This window comes from Macaca nemestrina, chromosome 16, assembly GCF_043159975.1.
Source record: "Macaca nemestrina isolate mMacNem1 chromosome 16, mMacNem.hap1, whole genome shotgun sequence".
In the NCBI taxonomy this organism is placed as follows: domain Eukaryota; kingdom Metazoa; phylum Chordata; class Mammalia; order Primates; family Cercopithecidae; genus Macaca; species Macaca nemestrina.
In genome coordinates this window covers 89,562,800-89,585,354 of record NC_092140.1, presented here as the reverse complement: position 1 = coordinate 89,585,354, position 22,555 = coordinate 89,562,800, and the positions used below count along the sequence as shown (strand labels likewise).

Below are 22,555 nucleotides of genomic sequence, written 5' to 3'. Positions count from 1 at the left end.
AAGTTTTTTGTTGTTGTTTTCTCAAGGTATAAGCAAACGAATGGTAAAACTTAGAAACTATATGAAAAAAAAAATTCATGAACCGACTTACATCTACTTCAGAAGGTATGGCCAAATTACAGGGACTCCGTTTCCACATATCTACACACTGAAAAATTAAAAACAATATAAATATACAGAAAAAATGCTAAATAAGACAGGTTTTTGGGCATAATAAGCTTCATTTAAAAAACATATACTTACATTTCCTGCTTTAGAAATTTTGAGGTCATAATGCTGACCTGCTTTTCTTTCCTTTCTTTTTTGTAAGAAATCAAGTAACCTCAGCTGAGGAGGAGGTGGACAATGAGACAGATCTTGCTGCCGATTCAGAGAGGATCTGGAATACCGCTTGAAACACCTGAAATGTTAAGAAATTTGAACTAAGCAGCACTAATAAAAGAAGCTCGTAATATATGTGAGTTGAAACTAGTCACTGCTGAGTATGTACAAATCATGTTTATAGAACACTGCCACATGCCAAGCACAGTGAGTATGTGCAAATCATGTTTATAGAACACTGCCACATGCCAAGCACAGTCCTAGGAACTAGGACTAGGTGAAATAAAAATGAATAAGAAACAAAATTCCCATCACCACAGGCTATCAAGTCCAGAGGGGGAGGAGACATTCACAAGTAAACAGATAAAATAATTTCAGATTTCAGATACCAAGAAGCAGTAAGATAAAAAACAGAGTACCGTGGAGAATACAGGATAAGGAGGGCAACAATAGGGCAGGGAAGTGGGAGAGGGAGGGGAGGAAAAGAGCCTGAAAAAATGACATGTGAGCTGAGACAGGAATGATGAGAAGGAACCAGCTATGGAAAGATGAAGGTGAAGGGGATAATTTCCAGTTTCGGGTACAGGCATGTAAGACTCTGGAAGTTCCCACCTCATCCTAACAAGTAAAAAGCTGAATAAACATAAAAATTAACGATTCTTCTTAGATCCATCAAAGAGATGTGGTCACAAGACAAACCACTGCCCCAAACTTGGAGAAACCAATAACGCAGACCATCATGGCTTGCTGAAGCAGAAACCCACTAGCACAAACCTCTTCAGGAACCAGTGCCAGGGTAGGGAACCTCAAGTATAACTGACCAACTGCTGGAGGCCTAGTGTGGACATGTCTGAGAGATTCAAAACTCCAGGGGGATCTAGTCACTGGGAGCCCCCACACTTTTGGGGGTTTTATCTCCAGGAGCTCAAAGAGGTTCTCACAGTGACTACTGGGGAAAAATTCCCTCATGTTTCCCATGGAGGGTGGGGAAAAGAAAATATTCTGAAAGATCAAGGAATGAGTATTTGAAGAGACATTTTTAAAAGATGCCAAGGGAGGAATAAGCTTGGTTTGTTTCAAAAACACAAGGTAGGTGTGCCTAGATTCAGTTTATAACTAACTGACTTCTTCTATGATCATATTTTCTCAAATCTTGAAATTACAAAATCTTTCCTTAAAAGTAGGATTAACAACAATTAAATCAGTCATTTGTTATTAGGAAAATAATGAAAAAATTATTATTTCTGTTCATATTTGATCTCAGCCTCTTTACCTTTTTGGAAAACAGACTATAAACTTAGAAAAAGTTTATTCTTTAAAAGACTGCAGAAAATGCATCAGTTCAATCTGAAGCATAGAGCATTAAAAAATAATAATGCTTTACAAAAAAATATAAAATAAGACCATTAAAAATCCTATTTTCAAAAAAAAAATAATCAGAGGCTGGTGTAGTTGGTCATGCTTATAATCCCAGCTATTTGGGAAGCCAAAGTGGGAGGATCCCTTGAAGCCAAGAGTTCAAGACTAGCCTGGGCAACAAAGAGAGACCCCATCTCTGCCCTTCTCCACCAAAATCAGAGCAACCATACCCTGGAGGGAAAAGATACTATAAATAGCAAAATTTACAGCTACTTGTGTCTTTTGGTTCACCCTTCCACAAAGGCAATTACCGTTTCATTGGGCGAGTGTTCATCTTTTGCTTGTTATAGAGCAGTCTGTTTGCAGTGCAGGTGACTGCTATAGAAGGATCAAGACAGAGTGGTTCAGCTGTAGCTAGGATGAGCTGGCTCTCAAGCAGCAGTTTGTCTTCCTGAAAAGTGTAAGAGCATATGTCAATACCAGATTTAAGATTTGCAAATATGTAATCATACATAGCTTAATCTAGAAATATTCCCTGGAATTCTGCTAAGAACTACAGTAAAACACGGTATTTCAGGTGCTAATGTTAGTGTGCATGCAAACGTTTAGAAACTAGACAGCATAAAGAAACTTCTAATGGAAATTCAATGCAGGTATATCTCGTTTTATTGTGGTTCACAAATATTGCACTTTTTACATACTGAAGATCTGTGGCAATTTTGCACTGAGCAAGGCTATCAGCACCATTTTCCCAACAGCACACTTATTTTGTGTCTGTGTCACATTTTGGTAATTCTTTCTGTATCTCAAACTTTTTCATTATTATTAAATATATTATGGTGATCTGTGATATTCAATGTGTACTTAATCAAGAAATGATATATGTTCTCTGACAGCTTCACCGATCCACCACACCCCAGTGTGGGATCTCCCCTGTCTTTCTCCTTCTCAGGACTCCTTACCTCTAGAAATATTATAATATTTAAATTAGGCAAAAAATGGCCTCTTAGTGTTCAAGTGAAAGGAAGAGTCATACATCTCTCATTTTAAATCCAAAGCTAGAAATGATTAAGCTTAGTGAGAAAGGCCTATAAACAGCTACAACAGTGAAAGCTAGGCCTCTTGTACCAGTTAGCCAAGTTGTGAATGTAAAGGAAAAGTTCATAAACGAAATTAAAAGCACTACTCCAGTGAACATCCATAACAGATAGAAAAGCAAAACAGCCTTATTGCTGATACAGAGAAAGTTTAAATGATCTGGATAGAAGATCAAACTACTTGCAACATTTCCTTAAACCAAAGCCTAATCCAGAACAAATCCCAATTCTCTTCAATTCTATGATGTGAAAGAGGTGAGGAAGCTGCAGAAGAAAAGTTTGAAGCAGAAAACTAGTTCATGAGGTTTAAGAGTAGAAGCTGTCTCCATAACACAAAAGTGGAAGGTGATGCGGCAAGTGCTGATATACAAACTGCAACAAGTTATGCAGAAGATCTAAGATACCTGATGAAGGTGGTTCAACAACAAGTTTTCAAATTAAATAAGACAGCCTGATACTAGAAGAATATGCCATCCAGAACTTTCATAGCTAGAGAGAAGTCAATGTCTGGCTTCAAAGCTTCAAAGAACAGGCTGACTCCCTTGTTGGGGGTTAATGCAGCTGGTGACTTGAAGCTGAAGCCAATGCTTATTTGGCCATTCTGAAAATCCTAGAATCCTTAAGAATTACTACTCTATCGGTGCTCTATAAATGGAACAACAAAGCCTGGATGACAGCACATCTGTTTACCACATGGTTTACTGAATATTTTAAGGCCACTACAGAGACCCACTGTTCAGAAAAAAAAAGATTCTTTCGAAAATACTACTGCATTAACAATGGCCTTGTCACCCAAGAGCTCTGATGAAGACACACAAGGGGTAATGTTTTCATAGCTGCCAACACAATATCCACTCTGTAGCCCATGGATCAAGGAGTAACTTTGACTTTTAAGTCTTAATATTTAAAAAATACATTTTGTAAGGCTTTAGCTGCCATAGATAGTGATTCCTCTGATGGATCTGGGCAAAGTAAATTAAAAACTTTCTGGAAAGGATTTGGCATTGTAGATGTCACGAAGAACATGCATGATTCATGGGAGGGGGTCAAAATAGAAACATTAATATGAGTTTGGGAGAAGTTTATTCCAACCTTCATGGATGACTCTGAGGGGTTCAAGACTTCAGGACAAGAAGTCACTGCAGTTGTGGTGATATCAAGAGAAATACAATTAGAAGTAGAGAGCCTGAAGATGTGACTGAATTGCTACAATCTCATGATCAAACTTGAATGGATGAGTTGCTTCTTATGGGTGACCATAGAAAGAGTTTTGTTTTTTTTTTTGTTTTTTTTTTTTGAGTCAGAGTCTCCCTCTGTCACCCAGCCTAGAGTGTAATGGCGCAGTTCACTGCAACCTCCGCCTCCTGGGTTCAAGCAATTCTCCTGCCAGGTACCACCACCATGCCCGGCTAATTTTTGAATTTTTACCAGAGACAGAGTTTCACCATATTGGCCAGGCTGGTCTCGAACTCCTGACCTTGTGATCTGCCTGCTTTGGCCTCCCAAAGTCCTGGGATTATAGGCATGAGTCACTGCACCCCGCAAAAGTGGTTTCTTGAGATAGAATCTATTCCTGGCTGTGAACATTGTTGAAATGACAACATAATATTTAGACTATTACATAAACTTAGGTGATAACACAGCAGTGGCAGGGTTTTAGAGGACTGACTTCAATTCTGAAAGATGTTCTACTGTAGGGTAAAACTGCATCACATGCTATAAAGAACTTTCATGAAAGAAATAATCGATGGGGCAAACTTCACTGTTGTCTTTTAAAAAACTGCCACTGCCATCCCAATCTGTCAGATCCTGATCTGTCAGCAGTCATTAATATCTAGGCAATACCTTCCACAAGCAAAAAGGTTATGACTCCCTGAAGGTTCAGAAGATCATTGGCATTTTTTAGCAATAAAGTATTTTTAAATTAATGTATATAAGTTGTTTTTTTAAACATAATGCTACAGCACCCTTAATAGTCTACAGTAGACTCCTGAACAACATGGATTTGAACTATGCAGGTCCATTTACACAGGAGTTTTTTTCTTTTCTTTTTTTTGAGACAGAGTCTTGCTCTGGAGTGCAGTGGTATGATCTCAGCTCACCGCAACCTCTGCCTCCTAGGTTTACATGATTCTCCTGCCTCAGCCTCCTGAGTAGCTGGGACTACAAGCACACAACACCATGTCTGGCTAATTTTTGTATTTTTAGAGACGGGGTTTCACCGTGTTGGCCGGGACGGTCTCGATCTCTGGAAGTTGCCAAGAGAACTGGCAAGATGAACTTTTCTTCTTCCTCCTCCTCGGCCTACTCAATGTGAAGATGATGAGGATGAAGACCTTTAATATGATATACTTACTGAATAGTAAACAAATTTTCTCTTCTTATGATTTTCTTAATGTTTTCTTTTCTCTAACAATTAACTGTAAAAATACAGAGCACAATACATATAACATACAAAATACATGTTAATCACCAGGCATGGTTGCTCACATCTGTAATCCCAGTACTTTGGGAGTCCCAGGCGGGCAGATCGCTTGAGCTCAGGAGTTCGAGATCAGCCTGGGCAACATGGTGAAATCCTGTCTCTACCAAAAATAAAAATAATTAGCTGGGCATGGTGGCATGCACCTATAGTCCCAGCTACTCAGGAGGCTGAGGTGGGAGGATCACTTGAGCCTGAGAGGCAGAGGTTGCAGTGAGCTGAGACTGCCAATGCACTGCAACCTGAGTTACAACCTGACTCCATCTCCAAAACAAAACAAAACAAAAAAACAAAATCCAGTAAGGCTTCCCAGTCAACAGTAGGCTATTAGTAAAGTATTAGAAGAGGAGTCAGAAGTTATACATGGGTTTTTGACCGCACAAAGGCCACTGCCCCTAACCTCTGTGTTGTTCAAGGTCAACTATATAGTGTAAATGTAATCTTTTTATACACTAGGAAACCAAAAAGTTCATGTGACTTGCTTTATCACAGTATTTGCTTTACTGCAGTGCTCTGGAATCGAACCCACAATAACTCCGAGGTATGCCTATAATTTGTAGAGTATGGAATGGTCAGATTGTAAGAGTGGCTACTCATTAATTCAAGAAAGTATTTGAGCACCTATGATGTGTTAGGCACCTTTACAGGAGTTGGGGATAAAGTAGTGAGCAAAACAAAATATTCTGCTCTCACAAAACCTATAGGGTCGTAAAGGGTTATGGCATTTTTTAGTAACCGTGAATAGTCCCATCCTATACTCAACTATATTACAAGAATAAAAATGACTCTGCTAATATTGAGTGAACTCTATATACCCAATTGCAAAGTACATACAGGCTCTTTACTGTTATCACATAATGTACTTTACTGAATCCTATTACTTTGCTTAACCTCTGAAATATCTTGATAGCTAAGGCTATTTTTTTAAGTGAATCAATTAATAATATTGTTAAATAATAATTTGTTAGAATTAACCAATTGCTTTCTCATGTCCATTAACTAGATCTGGCTGGTTTCTTCCTCGTTGTGTTACTTAAGAGTTTATTTCATTCACTGAATTCCTATAAACTGCTAGTTACAACTAGTGGCTTGATTTAATATGGGCTCCTTTTTTTTTTTTTTTTGGACAAGAGTTCTTTATTGGTGCTATTACTACTGTTGTATGTCTCTTGCATCAAACCGGGAGGTACACAATAATTAACTGTTCCATCTTCAATCAGTGGGTTTAATCAGATTGCTACATTACAAAATTTCCCATTAACCTATCATTTAATAGTTTTCACATCCAAGAATTACTGTTGTCTAGATTCATTACTTCATTAACACTTTCAAACTTTTATTTTTCAAAAGTCTATCATTTCTTTTACACCTATTAGCTGGAAATTTTCCTAAGAATTTTCCCTCACTTACTTGGCTGCCTAAAATACAGTTCATAACAAGAAGGGCAGAATAAATATTATATTCTCTCCTTTATCAATCCTCAGAGTAAGAAACTGATGCCCTAGCATCCTCTGATGGTAACCAATGAGTTTTTCGGTTGTCTAATATTCTTTTGATGGCTTTTAATCTTTTTTCAGATGATAACATTATAGCCCAAACCAAAACACAATACTTGGTAGTTACTGATGAATTGAAGCTTATTTTATAATCACGTCACAGAAAGGATAACTACCATTACTGATATTTTCTTTTGACTTAGTAATTATTCCTCACTATAGTCACAGACAACTGAACACTTTTTTGAGTAGGCATCTCACATACAAGGGGTCTTTAAAAGTTTATGAAAAATGAGTATTAAGAAAAAACTATACATAGGTTTCAAACCTTTTTGCACCAAAATAAATATGTACTAAGCTGTTATAACATGTCTGAACAGAGCCTAGTTTGAAACACTAAGAAAGATAAGACATCAGTTTGAAAACAGCCTCTACCAGAGCAACATGAATTCTGCTAAAACTGAAGCAACAACAAACATCAAATTGATGGTGAAGCCTGAATGGAAGAATTGTGAAATCATTGACGCTTTTTCAAAGGTTTACGGGAAGCATGCCTCAAAGAAAGCAGCAGTTTACAAATGGGTAACTTGTTTTAAGAAGGGACAAGACTATGTTGAAGATGAAGCCTGCAGCAGCAGATCATCCACATCAATTTACGAGGAAAAAAATTCATTTCATTTGTAACCTAATTGAAGAGGACCAATGATTAACAGCAGAAACAAAAGCCAACACTATAGGCATCTCAACTGGTTCAGCTTGAATAATTTTGACAGAAAAATTAAAGTTGAGTAAACTTTCCACTCGATGGGTGCCAAAACCACTGCATCCAGATCAGCTGAAAAAGCAGAGCTTTCCATGGAAATTTTCAACAAGTAGGACCAAGATACTAAAGCATTCTTTCCCGTATAATACTGAAGATAATAAAGCACAATTAAGGCAATGGCTACCAAGAGGCAGAAGTGGTTCAGTCAAAGCAAAAGCAGACAGGTGAAGAGCAGAGATCATGGAAACAGTTTTCTGGGATGCTCAAGACATTTTGCTTGTTGACTTTCTGCAGGAACAAAGAATGATAACGTGCTTATTATGAGTGTTTTGAGAAAGTTAGCCAAAGCTTCAGCAGAAAAATGCCTGGGAAAGCTTCACCAGAGTCGTTCTGTACCACAATGCCTCTGCTCATTCCTCTCATCAAAAAAGAGAAATTTTGTAAGAGTTTTGATGGGAAACCATTAGGTATCCACCTTACAGTCCAGATTTGGCTCTTTCTGACTTCTTGTTTCCTAATCTTAAAAAAAAAAAAGTTTTAAAAGTACCCATTTTTCTTCAGTTAATAATGTAAAACTGATTGCATTAATATGGTTCAGTTCCCAGGACCCTCAGTTCTTTAGGGGTGGACTAAATAAATGGTATCATTTACAAGGTTCTTGAACTTAATGGAGCTTATACTGAGAAGAAAAGTTTATATTTTTTATCTTTTAATCCCAGTTTTCCACAAACTTTCTGAAGTCCCCTCATATATCACTGAGCCAGAACTGGAGGGTTAACTGGTTATTCTTAGGGGTAAGAGAGTTCCTCTCATTTCAAGGCAACCAGTATAAATGGCAAAGAAAGATAGGCTAGGCTGGGTTAGAAACTTCAATTATTTAAAAAAAAAAAACCAGTATCTATTTGTAGTCAAGGTAAAAAAATTTTTCTTCTATTTGAGAGGAGATAAAGACTAAGTTTTATCTCATTGAGCATATTAGGCCAGCTTCACCCTAAAATGATCTTAGGCAACTTGAGGGATTACTACATGTATAAAGAGACCCTTAACTTCCAGATCTCATAAAGGAATACCAGTTTTTCACATAAAGCATCAAACTTAATTATTGAATAAAAATAAGCAGAAAATCACTTTTGCTTAATGATAAGTTTTTTTCATCCTATATTTTGCCTGTTTGAGATTAAAAAACAAAACAACTAACCTGGGTCCATTTATGGTTATCACTTGTTATTGAATGTACATCACAAATTAAAGTCTAGAAGAAATAAACATTTAAAAAACTCATTAATTTATGCACAAACATATGAAGACATTCGATAAATGAAACTTCCAACTAAAATCTAAAATAGTATATCTTAAACATCCTTACCTGCATTGTTGGACGTAAGAGAATGTGCCGACTTTGGTAACCAGGAGATTTCATGTTACTGGACTGCCTGTAGTCACGTATTTCTGCTATGACACATCCGCAATGAAAAATATTAACCTGTTTGGGTAAAAATATGTAAATGTCATTTTTTTTCCCAAAAGTCTAAATAAGTAGTTTATATCAAACATTTCGCATCCTTTACATTCATGCAACATTTCTGGCCACTCATGTATGCACTCTTTAGTAGATTTCCTTGGTAGATTTAACACTGTGTAAACCTCTTCAGAGGAAGTATTTTATGTTCATCACTATGACACAAGAAGCAATTTAAAACTATTTAACAGTTTCTAATTATAGATTGACTTTGGCATCTACCAAGTCAATTGACTTTTGGCATTTACGTACTATTATGTTACAGATCCTTGGAACTGTTCTTGATCCTTGGAACAGTGAGCTGTTCTTCTGCAGCTCACTGGCTTACTGTTACATTTTGCTAACTTTGCCATTACTATAAAGTTTATCATTGTTATAAATTGCCAATCAACCTTGCCAGTGTTTCAGCTTCTAGATATAACTTCTATATTTGCTCTGATAAAATTTTCAGAAATAAAATCTTTGCCCTTAGCCTTTATTAATAGGAGGGAAGCTAAACATAAAATTCAAATAAAAAATAGTTTTTCAGGCTGGGCATGGTAGCTCACGCCTGTAATCCCAGCACTTTGGGAGGCCGAGGTGGGTGGATCACAAGGTCAGGAGATAGAGACCATCCTGGCTAACATGGTGAAACCCCTTCTCTACTAAAAATACAAACAAATTAGCCGGGTGTGGTGGTGAGCGCCTGTAGTCCCAGCTACTCGGGAGGCTGAGGCAGAAGAATGGCGTGACCTGGGAGGTGGAGCTTGCAGTGAGCCAAGATTGGGCCACTGAACTCCAGCCTGGGTGACACAGCGAGACTTCGTCTCAAAAAAAAAAAAAAAAAAAAAAAAAGGAAAAATAGTTTTTCAGTCCTTTCTATGCCCAAATGTAAGAACTGTTATCACTGAAGTATTTCTAGTTATGACTTGCCACAGTCACTCATAGTATGTTTTTCACCCATTCAAAACTTTTAGTGGGTACTGTGGTCTCCATGTTATGTCATTCTTATTGTCATTCTTTTTAATAAATATTTACTGAGCAACTACAATGCATACTATGTGCTAGGCACTATCCAGGTACAGCTTCACAGATACAGTAGTCAGACAACATTTGCACTCAGCTGTGGGAAGACAGATAATAAACATGTAAACAGAACAAAATAATTTTAGATAGTGATGAATTCTATAAAGGAAATCAAATAGGGAAGGGTCAATCTGGATTGTATGTGCAGATAAAAACCTTAGGTTTTACCTAAGATCTGAATCACAAGAAAGGGCCAGATACATTAGGGACAGATCATTCCAGACAGAGGGAGTAACACATGAGAAGTTCTTACTGTAGGAACAAGCTTGGAGTGTTTTATTGTGGAAATGAAACAAGGATGGATGGAATGTAGTGAGTGAGGATGACATTTAGAAGATGAAGACAGGCCGGGTGCGGTGGCTCAAGCCTGTAATCCCAGCACTTTGGGAGGCCGAGATGGGCGGGTCACGAGGTCCGGAGATCGAGACCATCCTGGCTAACATGGTGAAACCCCGTCTCTACTAAAAAATACAAAAAAACTAGCCGGGCGAGGTGGCAGGCGCCTGTAGTCCCAGCTACTTGGGAGGCTGAGGCAGGAGAATGGCATAAATCTGGGAGGCGGAGCTTGCAGTGAGCCGAGATCCGGCCACTGCACTCCAGCCTGGGCGACAGAGCAAGACTCCGTCTCAAAAAAAAAAAAAAGATGAAGACAAAGAGGAAAGCAAGGGTTTTGTTCAGAGCACTGGGCACAACCATGTATCTTAAAGAGAGATCTGGCATTTGCTGATGGACTGAATGTGGAAGGTGAGGATAGGGTCATCTGTTAGACTGAAAAGGCTGGTGATAAAACTGGTTTGGGAGGTAAAATAAAGTTCTGCTTTTGTCATGTTAAATTTGAGGAACCTATTATATATCCAAGTAAGTATGTAAGTTAGGAGCTTGGTGGAATGGCCATGGTGAGGCATATAGGCAATAGAGTAAGTAATATTTTAAAAACACATGAAACTGGCTGAAATCATTCAGGGAGAATATTACTAAAGAAAAACAGAGGGCCAAGGACTGAACCTGAAAACACACACGTTTATGGATGGAACAGGGATTATAGTAAAAAAGACCGAAGGATTAGAGAAGGCAGAGGAAAACCAGGAAAATGATGTCTCAGAAGTCAACAGAAAGGCATTTCAAGCAGGACGTAGTTATATCCACTGATCTTTGCTAAGAGGCCAGTTAAGAAGAGAACAGAAAAGTGACCAATTATTCAGTATATGGAGATCATTGGTAACTTTGACAAATGCAACCTCTGCAGAATGACGTCATGATGCCAAATGAGATGGGTGGTGGAAAGAATGGGATGTGCAAAAAAGGAAATGACTATAAATTCTTTGAGTAGCATTGCTGTCAAGAGTAACGAGAGCAGTAGTTGGAAAAGGGAGGACTTTTTTTTTTAATTTGAGACATACAGGTTAAGTATCCCTTATCTGAAGTGCTTCAGACCAGAAGCATTTTGGAGCTGGAAATATTTGCATTATACTTAGGTTAAGCAGCCCTAATCAAAAAACCTGAAATCTGAAATGTTCCAATTAGCATTTCTTTTAAGTGTCATGTCAGTGCTCAGATTTTGGAACACTGTGGATTTCATATTTTCAGATTTGAGATACTCAACCTCTAACACAGTATGCTTGCATTCTGCATTTTGTAGACAAAGAGAAATAGAAAAAAAAGAGAGGTTATAATTTTAAGTCCTTGAGAAGGAAGGGGAGGATCCAGAAAACAAGTGGAGGGGATGGATGCCTATAAACAGTACACGTCAACTATTTTAACAGGAAGGCAAGCAGATATGAAGAGAGAGGTAGGGATGCTAGTCGACTGGTGCTAGGAAGAAACGAGAGCTCTCATGTGATGTCTTCTTTTTCCTCAGTAGAGTACACAATATGGCTGTTGTTAAGGCAGTAAGAAGGAAGTAGAACAGGGCAAGGGAGTGCTTATCTAGGCAAGCTATGAAGAGAAGTACAGATGTGAAGAGAAGTACAGATGTAAAGAGAAGTACAGATGTAAAGATCAGTTTCTGGCCCTCAAGTGAAAAACTTCATAAATATTCAAAGTAGTTTCTTTCATAATTTCTTAATTGTAACTATATGGAAATTTCCAGTTGATGAGCTAATTGTTCTAACTATTTTAGAAGAACTACGTCTATATGTTTCAGTATACCCTGAAGGTTAAAGATCACACAATAAATCCATTTCCAGATAGCTATACATGTCTCATTTCATCTTCTATTATTATTAGTTTTAGAGACAGGGTCTTGCTCTATCGCCCACGCTGGAGTGCAGTGGTGCAATCACTGCAATTCTGGTTTACCTCTTCCTTCTCTAATCCTTCCTGCTCTAGTCCTGCAGTGGTACAGGAGCATCACTTGGGCCCAGGGGTTTGAGACTGTAGTGAGCTCAAACTCCTGGGCTCAAGTGATCCTCCTGCCTTAGCCTCCCAAAGTGCTGGGATTATAGGCATGAGCCACCAAAGCCCAGCCTCATTTCGTGTTCTAAAGGCTGTTGGGAACAGTGATAGAAATTAAACATCATCTGTCACGAAACATCATATAGTCATTTATATACATATATGTATACATACAGAAAAATGTGACATATATATATCATATACATATAACAAATATAAAGACATTTTAAAGACAAAAATTTTGTACCTGAGATTTTTCTAGGAGATCGACCAAAATAGGAGGTAATTCTTCTGCATCCAAATATTCAAGCAACTCTCCTTCTTCATAGGGCAGTCGAATGGTCTCAGAATCTTAATTTAAAACATAAAGTTTGAAAATGATGACGCTCACTGAAAGCTTAGCTGTATAATTCAAATGGCTTTTCAAAAAAAGGTCTATAATAAAACCAAAAGGCATTTCAACAAAGCAAGGATTGAAAAAAAACCAAAACCAAAAGGCCCTCCTAATGTCCTTTATTTAAGGGGGGGTGGGAAACCTAACACATTATGAAAAAACATCTGGCATAACAACACAATCTGAATCACAGCCCAAAGCAAAATAATCAGAATATGATAAAATTCCAATGTCAAAGTAACTGAAAGTTCACTGAAGACCAATTAATCTAATCTGGAAATCAGAGGACACTTTGGTGCGTTATCTGAAAAGTGGTCACTTTTAGAACAAAATTCTCTTGGTGTTACACTTTACAACTAATTATCAACACACACACAAAATTCTAGCTATGAGAGTTCCTTGTAGAACTCACATTATCATCATTATTAAATTTTTTTATCTCTTTAATGAAACTGAAGAGTATATTTTTAAATTATTTTCATACTCACCATTAACAGAAATGCTCATATTCAATAGAAATATTTTTAATATGTGAAAATTACTCAAAAGGCAGCAAGTCTGCTTAATTTTGAAGATTTCAGACTCATATTCAAACTGCAGGATTACCTATCTTTAAACACGGTATACTATCTTAAAATATAAATAGCAATAGAATGAAAGGAAATTCTATTTTAATTATCTGTAAGTTACGTTTCTATAATTTTCCTTTTTTTTTTTTAACCTTTCCTTTGGTTCTGAGATGCTTTTATAATTGGACTTCAAAGACATATCAATTATAATACTTCTAAAATGCACACTCAGGAAAGATAACCATAAGATAAATAATTTCTAATATTCTACCAAAACATATCATAAGGAAGAAAATTGGGATCAAAATCTGTTTTTATCACTAAGTCATCACTATCTGAAGGACAAATGCTTTAGCAGGTTAAAAAACTACTTTAAAAAAACAGCACATCCTGCCTGGCAAAAGAATTTTGTGGCAGCTGTGCTCTAGAGGGTCTTACCTGATCCGTTTTTTCCCCTGAGCATCAGAGAATATCCCTCATTTCCTGGGTACAGATTGACCACTAAACATGACAAAGTCTCTTGCATAACAAGCTTCTCTAACAAGTTCACATTTCTTCTTAATTTCTGCTTTAAAAAGAGGCAGAGCTCATGAAAATAATCCAGTATAACCTTAATAAATAATGCTATGATTTAACAAAATCAGGCTTGAAGTAACCTTTTGGTGCTCTTTCCGCATTATGATTCTGAATAAATGAAGAAGGCTCACAAAACTATAGCCACTACATATGGGACAGCTATGTAAACTTAATTTTTATCTACTACTATGTTTCAAGCAAATTAATTCATATTTTAAAAACTGGTGACCTCCAAGACAATAAAAGCACTTAAATATAAAACACTTTTGAATACTTAATAAACATATTTAAATAAGTAGAATATAAAATCATTAAATGCAAATATATAAAACACAGAAGTATATAGTTTCCATAAAGTATAAGTCTAACCTAAAGAATATGGAGCATTCTCTTTGGTTGTATCTAAGAAGTGCACATTTCTTAAATATTTTATAGGCTAAATAAGATACAAACAAGTTCAACAGCTCTAAGCTGAAATGTTGAATCTAAAAATATCTAATTGATAAGACGAACAATTTGGACATATTCTGTAAATCCAATTCAACAGCGCCTTAAAAACCACAACAAAGTCCATGATTTTAAAAATGCGTATGATTTAAAATAAAACCTACTTACAGATTTAACAAATCATGTCATCAAATCTCATTTAGCAAAGATAACAGTAAACAGAATATTTTTTCAGAATCTCAAAAAAAACCAAAATGTCTTGAATATCTTATGTTTAGTAAATATATATTAAACATGTATCATACACACATACAGAGAGAAGTGATAAATTCTTAATCTGTCATCACCATAGAATGAAAACACTAAGCAATCTGAAAATTTTTTAAAAAGGCAAACAACATTTAACCACTTTGATGTTAAACTAGTAAAGAGAGGCTAAAAATGTTACGTCTTTTCAGTGTAGCGAAACCCCTCATAATTTGACTTAAGACAGAATTAGATAAATTTTTATAGTATGTGTACCTCTTCAACAAAACAAATTAGCTACCACGGAGTTGATCCCATCTAGACTAGAGGTTGAAAATTTTCTTTCTTAATGGGTCAGACAGTATTTCATGCTTGTGGGCCAAATAGTTTGTGCTGCAACACTCAATTTGTCTTTGTACCTGTAAGCCAGCCCTAGATAATATACAAACCAACAGGTGTGATGGGTTCCAATAAAAATTCATTTATAAAAACATGTAGTAGGCACATTTAGCTGGTGGAGAGCAGCTTGCCAATTCCAATTTAGAATCTTCATATATGCAGCTCTCTTATTTTAGTTCTGTCACTGAGGTGATGAATATGTACATTCTATTGTTTGTAGTGATGATTCCATGGGTGTTTCTATCTACAATGCACATGTTTAAAAAATATATACTTTAAACATGTACAATTTATTGTATGTCATGTATATATCAGTAAAACTTATGAAAAACATACTGTAAGATTTATAAGTTTAAAAATAATTTTCCTAATATGAAGATTTTAAAGTTAGATACTACTGGAATTCCACTGTTTCTGGCCTGAATAGTAAAACTGTATTCATTTTTAAAGACAGACAACAAAAGCTCATAGAGACCTTTAAGGCTCTTCCAACCCGAGGGCTCAAAGACATCAATAAATCAACTTCTGTTACATTTCTACTACCCACATATTTTGCTAAATAAAAATGAATTAAGTTAAATTGGCCATGAACTCGTTTTATGAGCAAGCTCACTTTTTATTACTGTACTTGAATTTCATACATGCTCTGTAATAGCTCTGGCTTTCCAGTTCAAATCATCATGAGAAAACAGGTTACTGCTATAAATTTGTAAATCACTTCTCAGACGAAGAAGAAGCAAAAGATAATATATACTGTGTCTTTGCTCATCACTTCCTAGTGAGACAGTCTGTTATTCAATATAACTGTTCCTTCACTCCTACCTCAGCAGGTGATCTCTGCCTGGGGCCACATTAGCCAGAGCTCTGGGTCAGCTGCAGAACTGACTAGTATCTGGCTAAAAAAGATGTTAGTTCACTCACACACACAAAAATAATACTCCAAATCTAACTCCTCCAAATTACTCTCTTCTACATTTCAAAAGCTACAACACAATAAAAATGTATACTTACCTTAACCTCAGGTTCTTTTTCACATTCTTCAATATACAAGTCATAAAGTTTTTGAAATACAGATTTTCTAAAAAAATTTAATGAAACAAACATATAAAATGTTAATATAGTAATCATCATGACATGAATGTTATTTAATTTTTTCCTAAATTTTAACATTTTTTTCCTCAATTTCCCAAAAACTGGGGTGGAGCTGAATATAGTAGCTAACATTAACTTAGAAATTCCTAATACATGCAAAGAACCTATAAAATTTCTAGTTCAGTGCCTACTAGGAACGCAATAAAAGGTGGCCATCATCATATTTCAATGAATCTAAGATGTTACCAATTAATTATTCATACCTTCCACTTGATAGGTATTTCCTTTTAGGAGGTCTCTGTCGGGCACTTTCAATGACATACTAAAAAACAAAAGTTTATGAGAATAGCTAGCCTTTTGCTTTTGACTATGAACAACTGTATTGAGTATATCTAAAACATAAGTAAGGCTAAAAAGGCTATTCAGTCACTTAAGTCTCGGAATTACATCTTGTAGGAAAAACTACTTAACATATAAAGATAAGTTTCAAACAAATGAAATTTGAACTGCACTACACTTTAGCAGAGTATTTCATTGCCATAAGCAAAATCATAGTTTCACAACCATGACTTTCACAGGTCAGAAATATTATCAATATATTTTATAGTTGTTCAAAATATGCTTAATGTATGAAAAATATTATACTGTATACCTTAGCTATTTTTTCCTTTGAGTAATTAGAAAACTTGTCAAAACAGGAAAATACAATTTTGGAAATTCTATATCCTTGTTCAAGTAAGTTTTATTCCATAACATTATTATCTTGAGGATTCCAAGTAATAGGTGATCCAAATATCACCTGGTATTTTTATATATTTATAGCAAAATGATATGCATACTTGTCCTAAAATAATAATGTGCTCCTTTAAAAACCACATACAAAAATCTCTTAAAACTGAGCTTTTGTCAGTTAAAGACAACACTATTTCAATATGTAACTTAGTCACACCTCACCTCTGCACGATCCAAAGCTAGTTCTAAAGCTTGTTGCTGTAAAAAGTAAATAGTATATTTGGCAACATTAGTTATTTCCACAAAAAAAATTTAATATACATTTAACATTTCTAATGTTTTCTAAAACAGGTCTAATATATTCTCCTTTATTTGTCTCCTCCACTCCACTCTATGATCAATATATACACCAAAGAAAAAATATGAGTCTTGGGCACCTGATTACTAACAACAAACTAAATAAGAATGCTAACACGGTCTCTCTGGTCAGTATTTGTGAGGTTAACATAGGGGAGGTTTGCATATAGCAGCTATCATCACTTCATAGACTTTAATTTTTAAGAGCACCGTTCAAAAAAATTTACTGGCCATAAAGTATACAATCAAAATGAAGCAAAGGCTAAATCTTGAAAATTGGGAGTGGGGTTGTACTGGCACTTAACATTAACTTAGAAAGTGCTAATATATTAATGCAAAAAACCTATAACATCTCTAGCTCAGTGCCTAGAAAGAATGCAATAAATGATGGCTATCATTGCCATGTTTCAATGAATTTAAGATGCCACTGAAAGCATGCATCATTATTTTGTGTAACATTAAGACAGAAAAAAAAAAGCTATAAATTGTAAGATATTCGAGTATCAACTCATCAATTCAGTAATATTAAAATATAAAAGAAAATGAACCTCAGAATTGATGAAATATTTTACTGTTACTACATGTAAGGTTTGAGATCCCTATCCACTCATTTCTTAGAGACGAGGAAAAAATATGGTGAAGCTATGCTATTTCTTCATTTGTAAAGCTTTCATTTCTAAAGACACATATGAATAAAAGCACTAGGTCCTAAACAAAATCAAACATGGCCAGGCATGGTGGCTCACGCCTGTAATCCCAGCACTTTGAGAGGTCGAGGCAGGAGGATCACCTGAGGTAAGGAGTTCAAGACCAGCCTGGCCAACATGGTAAAACCCCATCTCTACTAAAAATACAAAATTAGCCAGGCGTGGTGGCACGCGCCTGTAGTCCCAGCTACTCAGGAGGCTGAGGAAGAAGAATCACTTGAACCCGGGAAGCAGAGGTTGCAGTGAGCCCAAATCGTGCTATTGTACTAGAGCCTGGGCAAAAAGAGCAAAACTCAAGTCTAAAACAAACAAAAAAAAAACCCTAAATATACCACCAGTGGTTCTCTTTCTCGTTTTTTGTTTTATAGTATTTTTCATTCACAATGATAGTCATTTTTAAATTTTATTCAGAGGCACACAACTTTCAGTTTTTATTTAAAAGGACTTAAATTCTTCTGTCTTATTTTGTAGATTCCAATACCTCAACCTACCAAATTGCATGTGGGTAAAAACTCCTACCACCCACCAAAGTCCCAGGAGGGCAAGGGGGAAAAACAAATACTGCCACCCTTTGGAAATCATGGGAACTTTTAAGTGACCACCTAGTCCTAAGGATGGAGAATTTGTATAATTCCAAAAATAGTGGGCCTTCTTGCACTGTTCAATAAAAAACAATCCATATTATCAAATATCTAAATATGATAAGTGAAGAAAGTCTGAAATCTGCCATCTTTTCAAAACGTTCAGTTGTAACAAATCTACACCAATTTGCTTTGTTAAAAAATCTTGGCCAGGCACTGTGGCACATGCCTGTAATCCCAAAGCTTTGGGAAGCTGAGGTGGGAAACCAGGAGTTCGAGACCAGCCTGGAGAATACAGTGAGATTCTGTCTCTCTCCCCCCCCCCAAAAAAAATCTTATAAGGAGCAGATTCCCAATGAAACTGGTTCCCAGGATTCAAGTTAAGATTCCTGAATCCCATTTTCCCTGATCCTATTTTCCACCATGAAAACATAATTCTGTACATATACACTTCACAAATACAGAAGGTTCTTTTAAATATTGCCCATAAAAGTTTAGAGTTTGTATCAAAAAGTTATAATAAACACAATCAAATATATATAGTCTAGGACAATTTTAAACAGTCAACATCTCAAGTAAATATTTCGTCTTCTGAAATTAAAACTTCAAAGGGTCTAGAGAGACATGTCTACATACATAAATAAAAGCATCATTCATTCATTACCTCCTTCAAATACTTAAGAGGAAAATGATTAGGTAATATAGATGCAAAATATAAGGTGTGGTCAGAACCCCACTGTGATATTTCTACTTTTCTCTAATAGGGGAGGAGTGGATAGGCAAGAACCCAAGAGGATAAGGAAGATGGATGTTTTCTGAAGATTTGATGCAGAACAGGGGTTACCTAAATAAATAACATGGTGGTCAATGTTCATTTATTCTCTGTCATATGCTGCTGCTTCTCTAAAACATTAAAAAGTGTTTTTCTCCTTTAGTCTGTCATTTCTTAATGGCAAAAGTTAAATGCCTACTCCTAAGTATGTTTAGTGACTCTAAGTCAGTGAACAGAAATGTGCCTTTAGAAGCTCAGCACTGATGCTGCCTGAAATACGTTATGTGCAGTTAGCAGGTTACATTTGTTTTCAAAGTTTAATAAAATCTAAAGAAAAGCTTTAAAATATGAGAAATCTATACTCCCCAAAACTGTTTGTATTTACACCCATCCTCCTTGCCAACGATTTGGAATATGGTAAAGCAGATAGTAGTAAATATTTTTAATACTTCATAAACACAAGAACAGATAGATGGATGAATGTGATCATTATAACACTGATTAGTGGGGAACATATTTTATAGAGAAGATTTTGCAATGTGATTGCTAAGTAATTTCCCAGTTGGGATAACTTGTACAGCTTACAAGAGTATTTCTTTATCTACAGTACAAATATCTTTATGAAGATGAAGGAAGAGAACATTCTAAAACACAAATTTGAACATACTGAGCTGCAGCTTACCATTATGGCATAAAATAAGGGTCCAAAAGAAGAGATAACTTATGTACGCTGATGAAGTGGGGTGAACACCATGTCTTTAACATCAATCTTACAGTACTGAAAAGCAAAAACAATAAAACCCCAATATTAACATAAGGCTATTAAGAGAAAAAAATGAGATTACATATTTAATAATTAACAAGGAAAATCACTTATCTTTTTAAGACATATATATTTTTAAGACATTTTTTAATAATGTGTAACAATAAAATTCATGTGCTACAACCTATCCACTCACTGCTGAAAAGTAGTTTTAACGAGGTAGGGCAAAACACATTTGCAAGTTACAATTATTACTCCCTTTCTTCAAAAATATTTAACATCCCCAGAGAGAAAAAAAAATTTTTTAAAAATCTCTTCTCTATCACCACTGTTGCTGTTCTCATTTTTCCTCTGAATTATTTTAATAGCCTGCCCACTGGGCTAGTTCACTATACAGCTGACTTTACAAATCACAGATATAATCATGTCTGCTGATAAAAAATCCTTACTAATAAAAGAGGACACAAACAAATAGAAAAAAAAAATCCATGCTCATGGATAGGAAGAATCAATATTGTGAAAATGGCCATATTGCCCTAAGTGCTTATAGATTCAATGCTATTACCATTAAGCTACCATTAACTTTCTTCACAAAACTAGAAAATACTACTTTAAATTTCATATGGAACCAAAAAAGAGCCTGTATTGCCAAGACGATCCTCAGCAAAAAGAACAAAACTGGAGGCATCACGCTGTCTGACTTCAAACTACACTACAAGGCTACAGTAACCAAAACAGCATGCTACTGGTACCAAAACAGATATATAGACCAATGGAACAGAACAGAGGCCTCAGAAATAACACCACACATCTACAACCATCTAATATTCAACAAACTTGACAAAAACAAGCAATGGGGAGAGGATTCCCTATTTAATAAACGGCGCTGGGAAAACCAGCTAGCCATACACAGAAAACAGAAATTGGACCCCTTCCTTACATCTTATACAAAAATTAACTCAAGATGGATTAAAGACTTAAACATAAAACCTAAAACCATAAAAACCCTAGAAGAAAACCTAAGGAATACCATTCAGGACATAGGCATGGACAAAGACTTCATGACTACAACACCAAAAGCAACTGCAACAAAAGCCAAAATTGTCAAATGGGATCTAATTAAACTAAAGAGCTTCTGCTCAGCAAAAGAAGCTATCATCAGAGTGGGAGAACATTTTTGCAATCTATCCTTCTGACAAAGGTCTAATATCCAGAATCTACAAGCAACTTAGAAGAAAAAAACAACCCCATCAAAAAGTGGGTGAAGGATATGAACAGACACTTCTCAAAAGACATTTATGAGGCCAACATATGAAAATAAGCTCATTATCACTGGTCATTAGAAAAATGCAAATCAAAACCACAATGAAATACCATCTCACGCCAGTTAGAATGGCGATCATTAAAAAGTCTAGAAACAACAGATGCTGGTGAGGCTGTGGAGAAATGGGAATACTTTTACACTGTTGGTGGGAGTGTAAATTAGTTCAACCATTGTGGAAGATGGTGTGGCGATGCCTCAAGGATCTAGAACCAGAAATACTGTTTGACCCAGCAATTCCATTACTGGGTATATACCCAAAGGATTATAAATCATTCTACTATAAAGACACATGCACATGTAACGTATGTTTACTGGAGCACTATTTACAATAATGAAGACTTGAAACCAACCCAAATGGCCACCAGTGATAGAATGGATAAAGAAAGGGTGGCACATATACACCATGGAATACTATGCAGCCGTAAAAAAGAATGAATTCATGTCCTCTGCAGGGACATGAATGATTCTGGAAACCACCATCCTCAACAAACTAACACAGGAACAGAAAACCAAACAGCACATGCTCTCACTCCTAAGTGGGAGTTGAACAATGAGAACACATGGACACAGGGAGGAGAACATCACACACTGGGGCCTGTTGGGGGCAAGGGGAGGGAGAGCATTAGGACAAATACCTAACACATGCAGGCCTTAAAACCTAGATGACGGGTTGATGGGTGCAGCAAACCACCATGGCACATCTATATGTATGTAACAAACCTGCACGTTCAGCACATGTATCCCATAAATTAAACTAAAATAACAATAATAAAAAGACACATTATCTAGCATGTTTGATACAAAAAACAAAAACAAAACCAAACCTCACTCCTTGGATACACGCTTTTAATATTTGGTGGAAAGAGAAGGGAATTTATAAACCATTTCTGCTAAATACTAAAATATGATGGTTTTTTTTTTTACCAGGGCACAGCCCTTGTTTGTTTTTTAGATGCAAAGGAATCAGCTGCTTTTTCCATTTCTACTTGAAAAAATAACTGATAAGCAAATTATAGATATTCAAACAAGTATTTCATGCTTGCTTAAAAATAACAAAGTAAGCCAATCACTTCAAGAAAAACAACTTCCCATGTTAAATG

The 22,555-nt window shown here is 35.9% G+C and overlaps 1 protein-coding gene across 21 annotated transcripts in view; it reads right to left on the bottom strand.

The window, feature by feature from the left end:
* Positions 1–22,555, bottom strand: part of LOC105486035 (SPT20 homolog, SAGA complex component) — a 48,953-nt gene that overhangs the window by 23,054 nt on the left and 3,344 nt on the right. For 14 of the 21 annotated variants that reach the window (XM_071081465.1, XM_011748693.2, XM_011748674.3 and 11 more), the window contains 11 exons: positions 20,051–20,146; positions 17,174–17,209; positions 16,483–16,541; positions 16,139–16,205; positions 13,898–14,027; positions 12,744–12,847; positions 8,885–9,001; positions 8,717–8,770; positions 1,992–2,131; positions 244–400; positions 92–148 (listed from right to left, as the gene is read on the bottom strand). In XM_071081465.1, coding sequence (XP_070937566.1) covers positions 92–148; positions 244–400; positions 1,992–2,131; positions 8,717–8,770; positions 8,885–9,001; positions 12,744–12,847; positions 13,898–14,027; positions 16,139–16,205; positions 16,483–16,541; positions 17,174–17,209; positions 20,051–20,053 — 924 coding nt within the window. In that variant the 5' untranslated portion in view covers positions 20,054–20,146. The remainder of the gene's footprint in view (positions 1–91; positions 149–243; positions 401–1,991; positions 2,132–8,716; positions 8,771–8,884; positions 9,002–12,743; positions 12,848–13,897; positions 14,028–16,138; positions 16,206–16,482; positions 16,542–17,173; positions 17,210–20,050; positions 20,147–22,555) is intronic. The other 7 variants (XM_011748689.3, XM_011748691.2, XM_011748677.2 and 4 more) reach the window with 2 other exon arrangements.